Below are 21,010 nucleotides of genomic sequence, written 5' to 3'. Positions count from 1 at the left end.
GTTGGCATTCACCAAGGGAGGAACACCCAAGTCTCTTATGAATTTTATCACCCGATAAGTTCTACCAGACAGTTTGGAATGGGCCAACTCCCAATCGGCTTGTTCTTTGCCGATAAAATTCAATGCCGAGGAGAAATTTCATCAACCCTGATGATGGATCGGCTGCTCAATCTCCAAGGACCTCCTTTGGGTAGTATTGAAAACATAGAATTGGCAACCTTCAGGAGCAAGGCATTTGACAGATGGTGGGGTGAGTGGAAACTGCATCTGTTCCATCAATCGGCTTCCATGTACATGACAGATCTCTTTCTAGATGTTATCCCTCAGGTATGCCTTGATTTAATTAACTCCATTTGAATAATTGCTTAGCCGATTCATAACTTAACTATTTTCTTTTGGACTTGCAGACGACAGAATTCTCCCCTCCTCACCAGAGCAATAGTGGCAGGGACATACAGTATGCTCCAGGCCTTATTCCAAATGGAGGTGGGCCATCTCCTCATGTCATCGGCTATCATGCCCCCAAGACTTCTACTCTTCTCCAAGGGCTCATCAGAGAACCAGCCGATGCCGGTAAAAAGAGAAAGACTAGAGTATTGACTATAGACCCATCGGCTCCAGCTCCAAAGAAGAAAACCAAGTCAAAGAAAACCAAGCCAACCGATGACCTGCCTGCCCTAGATTCATCCATTGAACAAGCTCTGGATGAAGAAGAGATCGAAGAGGATATTGATCAAGCTGCAGCCGAAGTGAGCCATACAGAGAGAACACCATCGGCTTCACCCAAGTAGACCCCTCCAACTCCTTCTGCACCAGTTCATTTTTCAAGGGTAACTAGCTTTCCTCGATTCCTTTTGCAATCACTTCACTTATAGCCGATTACTCATAGATTTTATAGTTGCAGAAGAAGAAAATTGCTGTGAAGAAGAAATCGGTAGCAACAACTCTCAAACCGGCTCCACCAGTAAGATATTCTTAATTCTTTCACTAATTGATCTCAGCCGATTTTATCTAACATTTGTCTCTTTTTACAGCCTCCTCCTCCTTCTTCTCCTGTACAACAATCATCGAGTGACCAAACTCCATCGGCTGCAGGGAGTCACCATGTCAAGGAAGTAGTGCAACCAACTGCCCCTGCTATCCCAGTAAGTTTCTCTTTGATACAAGAACTTAGATCGGCTATGTCTATTTAGCTCTCAACTTCCTTGAAATTGTTCTTGTAGGTCTTAGCTGATCTATTCTCTTTTGACATCAAGTACTACTTTGATGAGACAGAAGAGGACACCACAAGCAAAGCTTTAGCCCTCTTATCCGATGATGTAAAGAAAACTCTTGAAGATATTTCTCATCGGCTAGAGGCATCATCAGTAGATAGTTTGGTAGTAGACTGTGGATCAATCAGGACTCGTTTGCACGAAGTTCAATCTCTGATTCCTGAAGAATTAGCCGATGTTCTTACTCCAGCTGCTTATCTTGAGCAACATTAATTCAAACTGGAGAAAGCCAAGCAAAGACTGGCCGAACGCCGAGAGCGCAAAGAGATTGAAGCTACCATCCAGGCCAATCGGCAACTTGTGCATGAAGAGAAGTCCAAGCTTGATCAGCTATCTGAAGGCCCGATCAGGTCTAATATCGATCGGCTCAAAGCTCGCAAGATTGAACTCTTGGCACAACTTCAAGAATGCAACGCCGAACTAGATCTGGAACACAAGAAGCTAGTCGATCTCCCACAATCTGTCGAAGAACAAAAGGCAAGGCTGAAATCAGCTATCAAGAATGTCGCTGATATGACAAAGTCCCTAAAAGTCATCTCTGGAACCGATACTCAAGATGCCTAAGCCATTGAAGAAGTAGAACAAATTAGGCAAAGAGCTATATCGGCTATCCATCACTATTTGTCTTAGTGACATTCTGTGTAATAGACTCTGGGAATTTTTGTCGCGTCCCAAAACGACTCTAAAATACATCCTCAAAATTGTGCATAGAATAAGTAAAATCCATGTGAAAGCCTCCAACAATTAAAATGTGCAAAGTTAAAAGTCGAATAAGGCTTGGAGGATTTTTGTATATTTCCTAAAAGCCTAAAATGCGTAAATAAATTTTAGTGGAATTTTCAGAGCACAAATAATAATTAAGAAGAAAAAAACAAAGTTAAAGTGGCTTTATAAAAAGAAAAACCCGAAAAGTTTCTTTTCCCTCCCCCTTCCCCTCTTGGGCCGGCTCGGCCCAGCTCCCTCCCTCTCTCTCCTCTCCCCCGCGGCCCATCGGCCTCCTCCCCCGCGCGCGCCGCTGACGGGCGGGCCCGCCCGCCACCCTCGCTGACGGGTGGGGCCCACCCGTCATCCCCTACCTCGCGCCGCACCCGCCGCCTCGCCCGTGCCCTAGCGCCGCCGCCGCCGCGGATTCCGCCGCATCCCGCCGTCCCCGCGCGCAATAAAGAGGGGGAAATCACTCCCCGTGATTCCCTCCCTCTTTCCCCCCACTTTTCCCTCTCTTTCTCCCTCGGATTCGTTTGGAAACCCTCCCGCAACCTTCGCCGGCGCATCAATGGCGGCCGGATCTTCCGCGGCCGATTCCCCCTCATCCGGCCGCTCTCTCCCCCTCCCAACCCTATATAAACACTCCCCGTGCCTCCCTCCTCCGTTTCCGCCACTCGCCGCTCTCTCTCCCCGTCGGAATCGAGCTCGCGCCGTCGTCCTCTCTCTCCGCCGTAGCCGCCGAGCTCCGGTCCGCCGCCGTCGTCGCCCCGGACCTCCTCCCGCTTCGGCATCGCCTCCTTCGGCTTCGCCGCAACCTCGCCGACCTCGTCCACCCCTCCGTTTCGCTCGCCGACCGCCGGAACGCCGCCGTCCTCGTCTACCCGAGCCGCGCCGCCGCCTTCCTCTGCTCCGGTCGCCGTTTCCGTCGTCGCCGTCGACCCGGGGTGAGCCGTGGACCGCCGTTTCACTTCCCCCTTCCCTCCCCTCTCTCGGGCGCCGCTCCGCCGCGCTGGTGGTCGCCGCCGGCGACCATCGGGGCGCGGGTGCGTCGCCTCCCGTCGGCTGTGCCGGCGAGGCCGCCTTCGGGCGCGCCCCGCGGCTGCCATGTGGGGCCCGGCCGTCAGCCGCCCGCGCCCTCGGGTGCGGCTGACGCGTGGGACCCACGGCGCCGGCCGGCGTAAGCCGCGTGCACCCGGTCCACCGTGGACCGTGAGGCTGCCGCGTGGGCCCCACTCCCGTGGACCCGGTCCGCGCGCTCCTCTCTCCCGGCTGACGCAATAAATCCGATTTTAAATCAAAATTTAAATGAAGAAATTCGTAAATATCCATTTAAAGAGCATATAAACTTCAAATGGCCATAACTTGGCCATTTGAACTCGGAATTGGACCGTTCAAGTCTCTAATTTTTCCTTAAGAAGTCAAGAACCCATTTTTGTGCTTTGTTTCTGCTTGTTATATGGAGTTTATTAGAGTAAAAGCCTTTTCTTTTCCATTGGTCGTGTAGACGCTGCAGCTTCGGAAGATCGGCTCTTCGTGGAAGTTGAAGCCGACGTTTGGGAAAGCGAGCAAGGCAAGTCACATCATCCTTGAACATATTGAATCCCAGTTTATAAAATTATTTTGATTTAAATTATTGCATTATCGCTTTATTTAAATTCCCGCGTTATCACTGTTTTATCTAGCCATGCCTATTTACCTTTGTTATGACCTTATTATTGTTATTGTTATTCTTTCCTTGTTCACCCTAGAATAAACAAAACCCCAACTAGTGGACACTCTACTCATGGTACCACTAGTATGATTTTAGGTAGATGCTTCGCAATTTAATTAGGTAACATTAGGTGGTTTTACAACTCTAGACTTTGGGATATTCATATCACCTGGACACTTTGGAACTGTTGGATTATCGTGGAATTGGATTCACACCGCCCCCTCTATTCAAAATCCCCAAAAATGGTTTCAGGCTGGGCTCGGGGTGCATGGTTTTGATAGTAGCACCTCGGCCATATAAGGACCGGTCTTCGGGCCTCTGTTGCAAAGCACTACCGTACTTCCATATGTCTAGTGGGTAAGGCTTAGTTTCTGGCTCAGTCTAGATATAAACAAAAGTACACGGATTGGAGATGGATGAAGTCGGGGGTCGATGGACATTCTCCAGGGCAAATGAAGGCTACACGAGCTGCGGCCCGGTAGTCGAGATGTCATGGCACAGGGCCGGTGTCCTGCTGCTAGGGGCTCAGTCCTGCCTGCCTGTCCCGGGGGTTCCGGCCGTAGGTGGGATTGGGTCGGTACTCTTGTCTATAGCTAGGTTGGGTTGGAAACTATGTCACGTCTTCTGTCTGTATACCGTGGTGGTTTGTGGCACGTGGTTACACGTGAGGAAGATGTGTCTTGTGGGTAAAGATGTACACCTCTGATCAGAGTATAATCTATTCGAATAGCCGCGCCCTCGGTTATGGGCAAGCCGAGTAATGCACCCAAGTTAGTGTTTTAATTCTTAAAAACCTGCTTAACAACTAAAACATGGAATGGTTGGCCTGGGTTGGCTTGGGACGAGCTGGGACCCAGGGTCGGGTTGCCAGTTCGGTCTGAATCATCGTAGGCCTTGGGTTAAGGCAGGTTCGTGTGGGTTCACGGCCTTGATAATTAACATTGTATAGTACTAGATTCGTGTTTGCAAAATAGCCCTGAGCAACTAAATATCTTTAAATGCTGTTTACTGCAACCCTAACCCTTTATAGTATAACTCCTTTGTACTCCCTTGCATTTATTCTGCACTTGTGGGTGTGTCTTGTTGAGTACGGTGGTTGTACTCAGTCTTGCTCAATTTTTCCCAAACCCAGAAGAGGGGTTCCTGGAGGATGAAGGCTTTGGTGTCTAGCTCGTGCCTGCCGTCAAGTGCCTGTGGTCGTCGCCCTAGTCTTCCGCTGTTTCTCGTTTGTCTCTGTGTGTGCTGGGCCTTCGCTGCCCATATAATAAATTAACTATTTACGCTTCCGCTTGTTAAACTCTGAATTGTATCAACTTTTGGTGTACCTTGCCTCCTGGGACAAGGATTAATGCACGCACGTAAGGAACGCCCGTTGGGTTATTTCCGGTCGTGACAATTTTGTAATCGGCTAAGAAACTTTGGCAAATTTTTTGTAATCGACTGCAAACTTTGGCTCTGTGTCTACTCCATCTTGATAATCTTTATGCCGATTCAATATAACTTGCTCAAAAATTTGCAATTGTTTCATATATGTGCCCCCCTAATTTTACAATGTCAAAAGCATTGATAAAATTATAACTCGAACTAAGGACGATGTAACAATATTGGCCATTGTACATCGGCAAATCACAACTGATTACAATTAAAACAACTAAGGGCGATATAACAATATCGGTCATCTCAAGGCGATGTAAATACATCGGCTATCATGTATCGGCAACACCAGCCGATCATGCATTAACCCAAACACTTGGGTAATATTTCTTCAAATATTTTCCATTTAGCGCTCGTCCATAGACCTCTCCATCGAGTCCTTGCAGCATATAGGCTCCCTTAGACACAACCTTATAGATTTGGAATGGTCCTTCCCAATTTGGTGACCACTTGCCGAATTTGTTATCCCGAGTCCCAATCGGTAAAATCAACTTCCATACAAGTTCACCCTCCGAAAAAGTTTTGGGCACCACTTTCTTGTTGTAATGCCGAGCATTTCGTTCCTTATCCTTGGTAACCTTTGCAAGGGCCCTTAATATAGATTGAGCCAAGTCTTCTCTTTCTTCGGCCATAAGATTATAATATTCATCGGCTGTTAAATCATTTTGCAACTCTGTTCTCCTTGAGCCAATTCTAACTTCCCACGGTAAAACAGCCTCATGTCCATAGACAAGCTTATAAGGAGGGACTTGGATCGATCCATGACAAGCCATTTGATAAGACCACAATGCTTCGGCCAATCGAGTATGCCACTGCCGAGGATAATCAGAAACCTTTCTCTTAATCAATTTGATCAAAATCTTGTTAGATGCCTCGGCCTGCCCGTTAGCTTGTGTATAATATGGTGAAGAATTCAACAATTTGATACCCATGCTATCGGCAAACTGAACAAACTCATCGGACACGAAGATTGAACCTTGATCGGTTGTAATGGTTTGAGGAATACCAAATCGATAGATAATATGCTCTTGAACAAATTGTATAGCGTCCCCAGAATCAACCTTCTTCAAAGGAATCGCCTCTACCCACTTGGTAAAATAATCGGTTGCCACCAATATAAACTTATGCCCTTTACTCGATGGTGGATTAATCATGCCGATCATATCAATTCCCCAACCTCTAAATGGCCATGGTTTAATGATAGGATTCATAGCCGATGCCGGTGCCCACTGAATCGCTCCAAACTTCTGACAATCTTGACATCCCTTGTAATATTTGAAACAATCCTCCAGCATTGTCGGCCAAAAATACCCTGCACGTCCAAGCAACCACTTCATCTTATGAGCCGATTGATGAGTGCCACAAATCCCCTCACGTACCTCACCGATTGCAACCTTAGCCTGATCGGCACTCAAACACTTAAGCAACACCCGATTCACGTCCCACCAGGCGTGCCAAAAGCGTGTTGATGTAAAGCAAGTTCTTTCTTAACTGGGTCAATAGTAGGACGACATCGCCGCGGGTCATCATGCCTTTGCTTAATCGGTTGGCTTGAACTTTCTGCAACATTGCTACACCCAGGACAGTCTTCAATAGAAGGCAGCCTCATACCTTCATTCCAGCAAAATCTAAAGAACTCACAACCCCAATGAGGGTCAAAACCGCCATCATCTTCCTCATAATGCTTCTCCTGTTGCTTGTCATATCTCTTCTAATACTTATTGATAATCTTAGCCGAATTCACCTGAAAACCTCAAGTTCTTCCTCCATCGGCTGTTCGGCCAGCTGTGTGTACCATGTTAACAGGAAAAGGGTTGCCATCGACCTTCATCGGCCTTTTAGAGTCATCAAACTTGATCTTGCCCCCCTCAATAGCCGCCTGGATCTGCTGTCTGAAGACTTTACAATCATTGGTAGAATGAGACCCAGAATTATGCCACTTGCAATACCTCCTCTTGCCTAATTCCTCAGCTGACGGGATTGTATGACCAGCAGGAAGTTGAATCTGTTTCTCCCGAAGTAGTAAATCAAAGATCTTATCAGCCTTGGTGATGTCAAAGTCATACATCTCTTCTTTTCCAGAACTCTTCACCCATTGGCATGGTATAACTTTCTTGCTTCTAACCCACTCGGCTGCTACTATTTCGGAGTCATCGTCATCATCATCGTCCGATCCATAAATATAAGGGCAAACATGATTAACCTTTTTAAAGTTCCTCCTGGCTTCTGCAAACCTTTGCTCATGCAAGGTTACCTTCTGTTTAAGGTGCGACAAACTATTAAAGTCTTGAGACGAGAACTTCCCCCTCATCGGAGCTATCATACCCTGAAAAGCCAAATCGGCTAACTGGGCATTAGTTAAGGCCAAGCTGTAGCATTTATTCCTCATCTCTCTGAATCTCTGAATGTACTCCTGCACAGGCTCATCATGCCTTTGCTTAATCGCTGTTAAATCAGACAATTTCATCTCATGAATCCCACTGTAAAAATAGCTATGAAAATGCTCCTCCAAATCGGCCCAACTGTTGATTGATCCACATGGCAAAGAAGAAAACCAAGTAAAAACCGATCCAGGCAAAGACAATGGAAACAACCTAACCCTCAAGGCATCCACAACCGATGCTTCACCACACTGAGCTAAGAATCAGCTAACATGTTCATAGGTCGAAATGTTGTCCTGTCCTGAGAACTTTGAAAAATCTGGAACCTTGAATCTGTTAGGCAATGGAACCCTTTCAAACCACTCAGGGTATGGATGCTGATATAAATTTCCAGCATCTTTCGGTTTAAGCCAAAACTGTTCTCTCATCACATCTGCAATCATATCAGCCCATGGTCATTGCTGAGGCGCTCCTTGTGCTTGCTGTGGCACGGGCTCGAATTGATTATATCGAGGAGCAAACTGAGGCTGAGCCGGCCCTCCCTGCTGATATTGAACTTGAGGTGATGGAGGCTGATACTGATAATTCAAATTACCCCCTCGGTAATTCTGAAAGTTTCGTTGTGTATTGTGTACCAGATGTTCGGGAATAACTTGAGGTACCACCGTTTGATCTGGTTGCACATTATGAACCAAATGCTCTGTGACAACTTGATTTGCAACGGGCTGCCTTGGCTGATTATCAAGCGTTCTAAACCCAGCCGATGCATTTAGCAATCCTTGCTGCTGAATCGGCTGAGCAACTTGCTGTCTTAGCGGCGTCTACTGAATCGGCTACACAACCTGCTGCCTTAGTGGGGTCTGTTGAATTGGTTGTACCACCTGTTGCCTCAATGGCATTTGCTGAATCGGCTGTTGCTGGACTGGGTCAACAGTGGGCTGAGGTGGTAAGAACATAGCTGCAACTTGGTCTTGAGTTAGCCGATTCACGTTTTGCCCAATATGTTGTGGCTGCTCTCTCACCAACAACCGAGGATTAATTAGTTGACCTGGTGCTGATGATGTTGCAGCAGGTGCAGGAGCCGATACTGGTGCTGTTGGTTGAGCCGATGGTGCATTGGGAGGAATTGGTTGGACAGCTGGCTGATTATCAGTGATTAAGGGCCGATAGTACGGGAAAACACCCCCTGGCAAATAAACCGGCCCTGTAGCTTAGTATTCAGCTATTGAGCCATCAACCATTGACTTCACCATGTTTGACAAAGTATTGACTAATACCTCAGATTGATTAATCAAAGCATGTTGCACGGCATAGTCAATCCGATCTTGGAAGTTATTAAATTGTACTTGTGCCACGTTGCCATCTTGGTTAAGATTTTCACCTTGAGATCCTTGAGATCCATCACCTTGAAATCCCTGAGATCCATCACCTTTATCACCTGAGCCATCTGCAACACCTTTATCACTTGCTTGAGTTGCACCATCCGGAGCTTGTTGTACTTCTCCATCCTTAGAATAACCTGTTCCGGGAACATCAGCAACCACTTTTACTTTATACTTCTGAACAATTGTTCCCTTGCGGGTCTCCATGAATGAGTTCAAGAATTAGTTCCGTGCTTGCTGCATCATCGCCTCAAGATCCTTCTGCTGCTCGGGTGTCAACTTGTCCAGAGTGATGGGCACGATGTTGCCTTCATTAACCTCAGAGAAACCAAGCTTTGGGAACTTAGACTTAGCAGAACCATCTTTACCAGCCGAAGACGGCGATGCTGGCGGTTTCTCAGCCATGAGAAAAACACTGTTGTGATTATGACTTCTAATCGGTCCCACTGGGCGTGCCAAAAGCGTGTTGATGTAAAAACACGAGGCCTAGGAGATCTGCTTAACTCCAGTGCAGGTCCAAAACTTGCCTTTGGGTGTGTGAGCGTGCCAGTTGATTTGATCCTGCAATCAACAAGAAACAAAGACAAACAAACCGTGATTAAATCCATAAACGATAGCCGATCGGCTAGATGCCGATGACATCATTTATCTTTGAGCCGATGTCATATATGCATCAATCGGCAGTCATTAATAAATAAGAAAGAACTAAATTTACTCGATCTGCTTGCCCGATCTTCTGGTGAGGGAATAACTCTGGCTTTGATCGAGTGCGACGTTTGTGACGTGGCTACCAACCAGAACAAGTCCAGGACGCCGTGCAATCGCTACTCCACAAACGATGCCGTACCAACCGTGACGCGCAGTTGATGATCCCTGCAATGCAAACGAGAGAACACTGCAAGAACAAGATAAGATGCAATCTAAATATTGTAAATAGGTTATTAAGCACAAAGGAATAGTTGCGATTGAAGTGGTAGATCTAATCGACCCGGCAAATCAACACACCAACTATTGGGGGCTCTGAATCAATAGTCGCCGACTAATCGAGCGAGGACTAGAGACAAGGTGAATGGCACTTGGCAAAATTCAACTAAACAAAACCCGAGAAACCTTGAAGGGGTACCTAGCTATTTAAGGATGTGGGAGAACAACCAAGAGGGTCCTAGGGTCGTGCTCCACTAGCTTGGGGCGCACCCCACATGGGCCCCACCTGGGCCAGGGTCCCAAATGAAGTTACAAGCCCATAGGCCCATTATAGGTGGTGCAGCACCTTGTTCCTGTGATTCCGGGCACAAGATATGTAATTTGGAGAAGAGGCTGGATCCATTGGAAAGAGGGCTCCGAGAGCTTTCCATCAAGTACTCACGGGCCAAAAACGGAGGTTGTATGCAAATTCGGTGGCCATTTGAAATCAGCCGTGTAGTAAGTGGCCGAATCGGATTCCAGCACTTGGAGTACTTGATCTCGATATCTTCTTGTTCATCCATGATGTGAGTAATGGTTGCATCCGTGGTAGCCATGGTCACATCATGCTGTAGGTATTAGCAATATATAATCCTTATATCGATATATACTTAAATCAATTGATTGGGATAGATCGGTCACCATGCCGAGATAGTATAAATCACTTAGATCGAAATATATACTAATAATGAGACTATATATGTTCATACCATAGCCGATCAGATAGATCTAGCATGTATCGGCTAATATTCCGATACAACTCTATATTAAGATATTAACGCGAGTAAAATACGTCAAACAGAAGCCTAACATATCTAATTACGACAAGATCTTAATGTAAAGGGCACTCAATCAAGCATATAATATATAAAGTAGTTAAATCAGGTAAGATCGGCTGAAACCTCAATGCTACCCTAATCGGCAACCAGAAAGCAGGCTAGAGATTGAGATTGTAAGCACGACTTAATAGATCAAACTTAACTGATGCAGCACTAAGTATGAAAAGAAGAACAATATCTAGACAATCAAGCCGCTGGATGTTTCATAGAATGGTGGATATCCTATATAATCTAAGCCAATGCTATTTAACCTAATCGACTGCTTTCTACCGATAGATGTTAGCCGATTGTAGGTTAGATAACGATATTGCCGGAGATTTTGTAAGATATATGATAACTCGATGATTTACATAAACAAGATTAGAGTATCATGAAGATGGAAGCACTAATCTCGAGAACGCAAGCCGCCATAACAAGTTTTACCTTTAGTTGAAGATCGAAACCGATGCAGCTCAACCCGAAAACAAGAACTCGTCGAAACAAAACGAAAGTAAAAGGGTGGCGATGCGCCGAAATTGTATTGAACGTGTGTTAAATTGATTACGTGGGGCTCGGGGTCTATTTATACCCGAGATTACAAAACATGTCCATATCGGACACGACTCTTATCTCTAACAAACTCTAAGATACCATAAGTCTTTGCGGCAGACTTTTGCCCAAACATATCCCTAAGGAAATTACATGAAATATCCTAATTAATAGATACAATTGCCTTCTCAGGACTATATCCATGCGTGGCAATCCTCATGAAGCACATTAACTCAACCCGACAACATATGCTTCGCCATACTGTCGGATTTGGCTCAATCGGCTAACCCTATCTAACTCGGACTCTGCCGATCCTGATCGCAACCGATCTGGACTTTAGCCGATTCCTACTCTGTTTCTAGAGCAATCTCCATCTCGAACTCCGCCTCGATCTAATCTTCATCTCCGATACTGATATTACCAAATTTGGTCGTTAACAGTTTTCCGGTATATAAAACCGGGGGCCGACATGCACCCACCACTATTGCACTTGATTTTGTGCGCAAAATGGTGTAAGCAATCCCATCAGTGACCACAGGACGAGGTGGTGGCAGAAGCCGACAGTTTCCAAATGGTGTTGGAACTAATTGCATGGCTGTAACCTTTGAATTTTTCTCCTTTGAGGTAGTTGGAGACGCTGAATTTTTGGCCCTCTTATGTGCGTGATCATGAATACCATCCTTTGACGAGTCCTCATGATCCTCCTATGCATCCCCATCATGATCCATAAAGTCAATCATGAGTACCATCCTTTGACGAGTCTTCATGATCCTCCTATGCATCCCCATCATGATCCATAAAGTCAACCTCCAAAATCTGTGCTGGCTGAAAACCTTCCTCTTCCAAAGTAAAGGTGATTGGGTAGCCCAACTTCCCGAAGACCATATCTATAGTGACTGGTAGTTGTACACTACTATACATATAAACTTTCACACGAATCACCCCTGTTTATCTGTAAGTGAGCATGTCTACCTCCTGTGTAGCTCCAATAACACAACCCAGTGCCAAAAAGCCAAGTAGTGTCGCTACGGGCTAGGGACACCCGATACCCGATACATGCACCCACACTTCATCCAACTCATATGCCGGAACCAACTCATCAGTCGTCTTTCACTCAAGGATTGTCATTGACACACCATGATTTTTTAGGCGGAATTAAACATCATCCATCCTCTTCAACTCCTCAAAAGAAGGAAAAGCGACAAGGAAGGATCTTTCACCATGAGGGATTGCCTCCCACTTCCAATCCAGTGTGATCCTATGAGCTAGCTCGGCCTGAACAACATCAGGCTTTAGGGAGCCACCATGAATAGATCAAAGTCACTGAGTTGGATAAGGCCGAACTCGGTTTTCCCAAAGCCAAATAGAGAACATGTAGCTTTCGGCAATTTGAGCCGCGGGCACTTGGCTGCTAGATGTGACTCTTTCTAATTACAAATGTAGCAACCGATGTCTGCTTTACACACCTGTGCTATGTGTCCACTCGTTTTGCACAGGTGACAGTGGTGGCCTCGGCTTTTTGGCCTTGATTATCGCAGTAGTTTGTGGTTGCCCACCATCTGCCAGCGGTTTCTCCAGTTGCTGCCCTTGCATTGCCGTTAGCTTTACCTGTGGTTGGAACTTCCGAGCTTGCTGATCCGACCGCAATGTATCATCCTGATCACGCCTGCGAGGCCCCACAGAATTCCCGCCCGGAGGAAACCATTTGTTGCTGCTGCGTTGGAACTGCCCGGTGCCCCCATGTCATCTTCCTCCCAATCCCTTAGCTCCAGAGCTTCCGGCTTGGTTGCCCCCGAACCTCGGGATAACCGGCGGCCGCTGAAATTGGTGCTGAGGATGTCGGCCAAGCCCCTGCTGATTTCTTAGATTGAATTGTTGATTCACAGATGCACCATCATCCCATCCCTGCCCACTCTTCGCTCCCTCGTCACGAGGACGCGCCGCCATCGCTACGTAGGAGGGTTTTCTCGGTGGAACAGTAGACCGTGAACATCTGTCTAACCGAAAGTGGGCCAAAGCACAAAGACCTTCCACCAAAACTTTGCCCGATCTGTCCCTGTCTAAGGATGGAAGGCGTGCTGAAGTTTAGGGACGAATTCTGGGAAAGTTTTGCTGCGGAGGTCTGTGTCCCCTCGTTTTGATCGACTCGGCCTGGCGCTCTCAGCAGCGATTGGCGATCTGAGTTTGTTTCGGGCCCAGAAATCAAACCGTGAGCGTGATGCTCCCCTGTTTGTTTTGCCGTAGGCAAGTAATCAGCGAGCAACACTGTCTGTGCCGGTCGTGGACGAGGTAATGGTCCCTTCCATGGACGCATTACTCATCCACGGCGATGGCGCTCAGTGTTTTTAGAATTCTGTTGAGGCGAGCGCTTTTGAACTTTAGTCCACTGAGTATCCTGCTTCAAGGTTGATGGGACAGCAGGCGCAACTGGGTTTTGTTCCCACCAACGAGATGCAGGAGTGGGAAATCCGATTTCATCCCAAAATTCTTGAATTAAGGAATGTTCGGACTCTCCTGTTTGAGAATTATACGTATTAGTTCCCTCTTCATCCAAATTGGCCAGAACCGATGATCCAAAGAGATCCTGAACTGGCGACTTAGGAGAAGTGAGTCTCGCTAGCCATGGTTGAAATGAGATCCGATTTTGCTATTCATCTCCCGTGTGATTTTTTCTATGGCATTTCACTTTTTTTTTTTTAGCCGCACGGTATGCACCACTTGTGATGTGAGCTGCAGCTCACGGCCTGTGTCAGCTAGCCCACACGTGCACCATGATAGAGATATGGTGGCAAGGTGGCCTCTGATCGGCAAGCCGGCTGCCGGCAGTACGGCCAACGCTATTCGGCGAGCGACACCGTCCCTCTCGTCGTTGTGAAATATAAATTACAATCCTATATAACTAAAATTACATTTGTAAATTTAGTTGATATGACAGGCAAGTGCACTGTAATTTTGATAAAAATAATGTGTAAGTAAATATGTATTTGTTATTTTCTTTAAAATATAAAATTACAGTCCTATATAACTAAAATTACATTTGTAATTTCAGTTGATATGACATGTAAGTGCACTGTAATTTTGGTATAAGTAAATATGTATTGTTATTTTCTTTAAAATATAAAATTACAGTCTTATATAACTAAAATTACATTTTAAAATATAAAATTACGGTTCTATATAACTAAAATTACATTTGTAAATTCAGTTGATATGACATGTAAGTGCACTATAATTTTAATAAAAATAATGTGTAAGTAAATATGTATTTTTTATTTTCTTTTGTAGTTCGTTGGATATAAATATAAAGGTAGAAAAAATCTGGGTGATTTTTTTTTTTTAGAAATCACACGACAAATGGATAGACACTCTCAGATCTGATTTTGTTTTCATGTCTTGAATTAATAGATGGGTCTTAGCCTATTTTAAGATTAATTCTTTGGAAAATCACAAAAGCCTATCTCATGGGTTCAGCATGTTGAGCATATTCGATCTGTTAATACTTTATTACTGTCTAATTTATATGTGTAGATCTAATTAATACGTTCTTGCTAGTTTACATCTGCAATGTCATGATTTATTTATAGAATAAATTAAATCGTTATGTGCATATAAATTCAACAATGTCCACCAGTGTGGTTTTGATCGCAACCGGCTCCAGCAGTGACCTCTCCTTCCTCAAGAACATCGGACAGGCTGGAGAAACGACACCCACTTACCGGCGATGGGTTTGGTGCTAGAGTTAACCGACGACGGCGAGGAGCTTCATGACTCCGTGCATGCAACCTCAGACTTCCTTCGCATTGCAAAGCACCTGCATCCAACAGGGGAGAGGAATTACCTGGTGCATGTCTCGAAGGTGGATAAGTCGCCGCCGATGGAGTCGCAGTCATTGCTGGCAGTGAGGAAGAACATCAGCGTTGCCGTCAGTGGACCGTCGATCCGTTTTCGAGTTTAGGTCGTAGCACCAGCGACAGCATGAGTCATCAGCACTGCCGCCGCCGACGGCCTGACGAACTCTGCTAGCCGGACTGAAAATTTTCGGACTTGAAACAGTGGTCCAATTCCTGATTTCTGATAGAGAGCGATTCCAGTTGCAGCTAGGAGAGCCAGCGCAGCGCCGTCGAGGACGCGCCGGGATGCCGGCGAAGCCCCGTGTCCAGCCCCCTGAGTTCGCCCAAAAAATCGCCCCTCCACAAAAACCGGAATTCAAACTTAGCAGTACACATCACGGATTTTTCATAAACACTTAGTACCTTTGATAATTGTTCGTTTAAATCATCATATGATTCTACAAGTTGCAGAAGAAGCTATTCCGTGAACAGACTCAGGAAACACAGATTTTTCCTACCCGCCCGTTATTATGTGTATCAGATTCGTTACAAAGAATTAATTTAGTGAACAAAATCAGTCCCAAAGAGCCAGACTCAATGACATATTTAGCTATTTTAACGGAGTTCTATTTCGAAAACATCAGTATGGTCGAAGCACAATTCATTTCCAAATTGCGAAGAGAGCAGAATAGGCAGGCAAAACACCGTCAGATATATATCTCTCTGATGATATTAGTACAAACAAGAAGTGAAAATCCCTCTTTGTTCTAATAATTTCACTGCATAAATCTCATAGTATATATGGTACAAAATATATATGGACTAGCATTTAAAGAGGGAGATCAAGTCCCTTGCCGACTTCCACACCAATCATCTGAAGAATGCCCTTGTTCAGCACCTGAACAAAAAGGAAACGCAACATTCAGAAACACAAAATTCAATCATGCTCTAAGACTATGATGATGAGACAGAAACTTAATTAGCTCTATCAGCAATACGAATTAAGTGAAGTGCCCAAATTACCAGCTCCACGATGAAGGTGCCAATGAGGCCAATCATGCAGGCCCTGGAGTTCCATATCTCTGCAGTCCTGGTGAAACCCAGGAAGGGCTCACTCAGCTTTGGCTGCTTCCTCGGCACCTCAACCTGATGACGCAGTTCCAAAAATCAAAATCAAACAAACCACCATTAAATAAAAACAGAGAAGAGAGTGGACTCAATAACACAAATCAATCCAGGCATTTCGACAGTGGCACCATCAGTTTGTGACTGACTCACCCCTGCAGGCAGCTTTGCAGCTCTAATTTTGACAGATCTGGTTCTTGGCAGTTCCAGGGATAGACCAAGCTTCCTCAGAGGCTTGTGGCTCAAGATCGACTGATGTGCCAAGAAGGAGGGGGCAGCAAGTGTAGCTGTCGCCGCCATTGGTTCTGGCCTTGTTCTTGCTGTGCCCTGCTAGCCTAGCAAGGTTTTCTCTTGGGCCAATGATTTTCAGCTTCCTCTCTCCTATCTTCTTTGCAAGACGAGATGGGCAATCGTGCGTTGGTAGTCCAGTCGTTGGAGAGGCCACCATCGCTCAGACGTGGCCACACTGGAGACGCCAAAAATTTCTGCAAGAAGATAACGGGAGGACGAGCTGGCTTCCGTATTACAGGGGAGGCCGATAACTGTCCTCGTGACCTGAGAAGGAAAACACAGAAATATTTTACTTTAGGAAAAAGAAACATTAGGGAAAAAGCTACGGATCAGCCGCACGATGTATCGGCGCTTCGTATCCATATGTTAATTATTGTCTTTGCTCTCTCCACTAGATGGATCCATATCCATGCATGCATATGCGCGTAAGTTTTAAAATATTTTTTATTCTAGACTAATTATCCGATTTACGATCTAATCATATCATTATGTTCGTGGTAATTAACTTTACAATAAGAAGATATTATATGATTATATTCTGATAAAAGTTGTTAAAACTCATTGTTAACTGTCAAAACTTATTGTTTCATATTTGATAGTAACATTTTCAACTAACACTAAGTTTCAACAAATTTTTAAATATTTTAATGGCTGTTTTTTATCACATAATTTAAAGTTACACCCAGTAGTCAAACTGATACATTTGACCGGTCAGATTTTTATTTAAGAAAAGAGCGTCGGATTTGTAGTTTCCTCAATTTGCCATAGTTAAAAATGTCGATTTTTGTTTTTCCTTAAGCATAAAAAAGGCCTATGTGCCAACATGCAATTTGTAAAGCCAATCGTTTATTTTTCTAAAAAAACTTGGAGATTACCTTAACAAAATTTGCTATTTGTGCCGTGGCAATATTATGCTAACCTTGCAAAATATTATATTTGCAACGTTACAAGGCGACCTCGGATGCTTGATGTATATATATATATTACTAGGCAATATTATGCTAACCTTGCAGAATATTATATTCTTGTATATATATATTACTTCGAGGCTTTATTGAATTTACTTTTATATGTCTAAGAAGTAATTTAGTGAAATTTAAAAGTAATTTGTAATTTTTCATCAAAATATAATCATGTGAGATCTTGTTATAAAGATGTAATTGTTACAAACACAACAGTGTAATCAGATCATAGATCAGATGAATAATTTAAGAGAATATTTTATTTGAAGCATAAGTGGTAGGATTATATTTTCTACTTGCTTGATGGAGTAGTATTATAGTTAAGGAGCTATCCGGACAAACATACGAGGGGTCTCTGGTTAGCACTAAAACAAGAGGGCTCTTTATATAGATTTTGCATAAATTCTTACAATGGCATAATTTCAAACATTATAATGGAAATATTCTTTTTTTTCTTTGAGGGAAAATACTTAGTTTTTCAACTGCAGGAATATAATATACTTTTTTTCTAGAAACCGGATTACTTTCTTATATCACTGAAATACATCAATTAGCTAGATTTGTGATTTGAAATTTTACGAGGCAGCTAGATTTTGCACTGTCACTTTGCTGCATCAAGTATTCCTTACTGGAGGGAGTACAAGGGACCGTTTGGAATAAAGGAGTTTTGGAGAGCACTACGGCTCGGACGATAGCTCACCAAATATCGGACACCCAGCCAAGCACCGAGCGTATGTGCATATGCATGTTGCTGCTCTTCATTCTTCACTCTTCAATCATAAGGAAACTTCCCATCCGACGTCCCATGTCCCAAAGAAAATTGGTTGGTAGTTGACCAATGAGTGAAACATCAAATTATATATAGTGAAACAAACAATCAGCAACTGAAACGTTTAAAAGTTTTATGAAACATGATGAAGATACACGTTGAAACATGTCACTATCACATATGAAACATCCAGTGTTAATGGATTAAAACATATTTTTTTCTTTCATCAAAATATAATCATGTGATATCTTGTTGTAAAGATTTAATTACAACGAATACAACGGTGTGATCGGATCATAGATTGGATAATTAGTTTATGAGAAAAATTGTTTTGAAGCTCGCTAAAATGTATACATGTATGCATGTATGAGGTAGAGAGAGAGAGTAGTGACATATAGTTTCACCAAATTTGTGAAATATGCTAAAGAGACATATTGAAACATATCACTATCGCGTATGAAACAAAGAATATTAATGGATTGAAACATATGATTATTTTTAATCAGAATATAATCATGCAACATCTTGTTGTAAAGATTTAATTACAACGAATACAACGGTGTGATCGGATCATAGATTGGATAATTAGTTTATAAGAATAATTGTTTCGAAGCTCGCTAAAATGTATACATGTATGCATGTATGAGGTAGAGAGAGAGAGTAGTGACATATAGTTTCACCAAATTTGTGAAATATGCTGAAGAGACATATTGAAACATATCACTATCGCGTATGAAACAAAGAGTATTAATGGATTGAAACATATGATTATTTTTAATCAGAATATAATCATGCGACATCTTGTTGTAAAGATTTAATTACAACGAATACAACGGTGTGATCGGATTGTAGATTGGATAAATAATTACGAGAAAAAATGTTTTGAATATCGTTAAAGGTACATGTGTGTAGGCTTGAAAGGATGTGTGTCAGAGTCAGCCCGCCCGATTTTTCTTGTTCAGTCCGGACGTTCGAGGAGTTTTACATGAATTTCGTAGGATTAGATAAGTAGATTACGGAAAAAAAAGTTAGAATGAGATCCAACCTTATAGAAATTGCCATTTAGGTATTTATATTTCTTAAAATTCTATGTTTTTCTTGCTATATACATATAGACACTTATATATTTCTATATTTTTCACGTGATTGTAATTCATTTGCAAATTCTTAAATTTGATTGTAATTCAGTTGCAAATTTTTAAATTTTGATTTGTAAACAATTCTCTCCCTTCAAATATATATAATTGATAATTTTCCTTTCATATTATATAGATAGGGTACTATTGTTAATTTAAAAATTAATGGTCAACTGAAGGAATTGGTACAGAGGGGGTCAAAATGAAAAATCATGTAGAGAATTATACCGGACAAAGTTTGGGCACGAAATGAATTACCTCTTTTAATTATGCGTGTGGATAGCTTGTATATATCTCGAGACCATTACTATCTACCTCACGCGAATGCATCATATAGCACAATATTGCTGCGTTCAGAGGTGAAGGTTAAAAACTTCTCTCTGCACGTAAAGTAGAACGATCCATTAGTTAGCACATAACTAATTAAGCACTAGCTAAAATAAACTTAGAAATAAATTAATATGAATTTGTAAAGTTTTTTTCTATCGAAACTTTATTAGAAGAACACATGGTTTAACCGTTTGAGACACATGTGCGTGGGAAAGGAAACAGAACAAGTTAGAAAGAGGTGGTTAAGAACTCACCCTTAAAGATGGGAAGAAACGTTGTATAGAGCAGTAATTTTGTACTTATAATGATAACTTTTCAGATCCAACGATTGACGACACACATCTCATTCGTCCTATAAAGCATAGTTCAAAGCGTACATACATACTCTGTACTTCATCCGTTTCAGTTTATAAGACTTTCTAGCATTACCCACATTCATATATATATTAATAAATCTAGATATATATGTGTGCCTAAACTCATTAACATTTATATGAATGTTGGTAATGCTAGAAAGTCTTATAACTTGAAACGGAGGTAGTACTTTTTATTTTATTGATGTAACAAGCTAACCGTGAACACACACATGCACGAGCACACACTGATACATAACTTTATTTATTTATTATCATACTCGACCATATTCAAGTATGATAAGTAAATGAGATTTGCTCCGATCTAATAAAAAGTAACTCGATGTATCGATACCTCACGCTACCAAATCGTTTCCGATCATTGGATATCCTACCCAGCTAGATCCAACAATCGAAAACGATTTGATACCGTGAGGTATCAGTACCTCGATGTACTTTTCATTGGATCGGAGAAAATCTCTAAATAAATACTTTCAGCTTAGCTGATTCTGGGGTCTTTGTCACTATGTCGACCATCTCCAGGTCCTATTGTTAAGAAAAGCGAATTACTATTCTCGTTAACAGCATTCAACCATCCGGGTAACCATAGGGTTCGACCCGCATTGAAAGCGGGACCGCTCGTTGAAGATAAGAACGAAACGCTTGTTATGCCTAATAAAAAAATGGACTCAGGCTCAAGTTCCGAAGTAATTACACATATAGAAATTCAAAAAGAAATCGATACAATCCACGTCATAATCCATATTGGATTCCCCAATTTATTAAAGAAAAAAGGAGCAATCGAAGAATTAGAGAAAGATCTACAAAAAGAAGTTAATTCTGTAAACCAGAGACTTAATATTGGGATCGAAAAAGTGAAAGAACCTTATAGACAACCTAACATTCTTGCAGAATATATAGCTTTCCAATTAAAAAATAGAGTTTCATTCCGAAAGGCAATGAAAAAAGCCATTGAATTAACTAAAAAAACAGATAT

At 43.0% G+C, this 21,010-nt stretch overlaps 1 protein-coding gene across 1 annotated transcript; it reads right to left on the bottom strand.

The window, feature by feature from the left end:
* Window positions 1-15,736: 15,736 nt before the first annotated feature.
* Window positions 15,737-16,533, bottom strand: LOC4338307 (light-harvesting complex-like protein OHP1, chloroplastic). Its single transcript, XM_015782776.3, has 3 exons — window positions 16,326-16,533; window positions 16,071-16,193; window positions 15,737-15,945 (listed from the first exon to the last, which is right to left on the bottom strand). Exons 1-3 carry the CDS (start codon window positions 16,470-16,472, stop codon window positions 15,877-15,879), a joined length of 339 nt encoding a protein of 112 aa, XP_015638262.1. The 5' UTR covers window positions 16,473-16,533; the 3' UTR covers window positions 15,737-15,876.
* Window positions 16,534-21,010: the final 4,477 nt, after the last annotated feature.

Source organism: Oryza sativa, chromosome 5 (assembly GCF_034140825.1).
Source record: "Oryza sativa Japonica Group chromosome 5, ASM3414082v1".
Classification (NCBI taxonomy): domain Eukaryota; kingdom Viridiplantae; phylum Streptophyta; class Magnoliopsida; order Poales; family Poaceae; genus Oryza; species Oryza sativa.
The sequence above is the reverse complement of the archived record's forward strand: the minus strand, read 5'-3'. Positions and strand labels throughout refer to the sequence as shown.

Coding starts and splice junctions, on each gene's coding strand:
- LOC4338307 (XM_015782776.3), bottom strand. CDS start 16,472: ATGGCGGCGACAGCTACACTTGCTGCCCCCTCCTTCTTGGCACATCAG. Junction 16,194..16,325: donor CTGCAAAGCTGCCTGCAGGG/GTGAGTCAGTCA, acceptor CTGCGTCATCAG/GTTGAGGTGCCGAGGAAGCA. Junction 15,946..16,070: donor GCACCTTCATCGTGGAGCTG/GTAATTTGGGCA, acceptor CTTTTTGTTCAG/GTGCTGAACAAGGGCATTCT.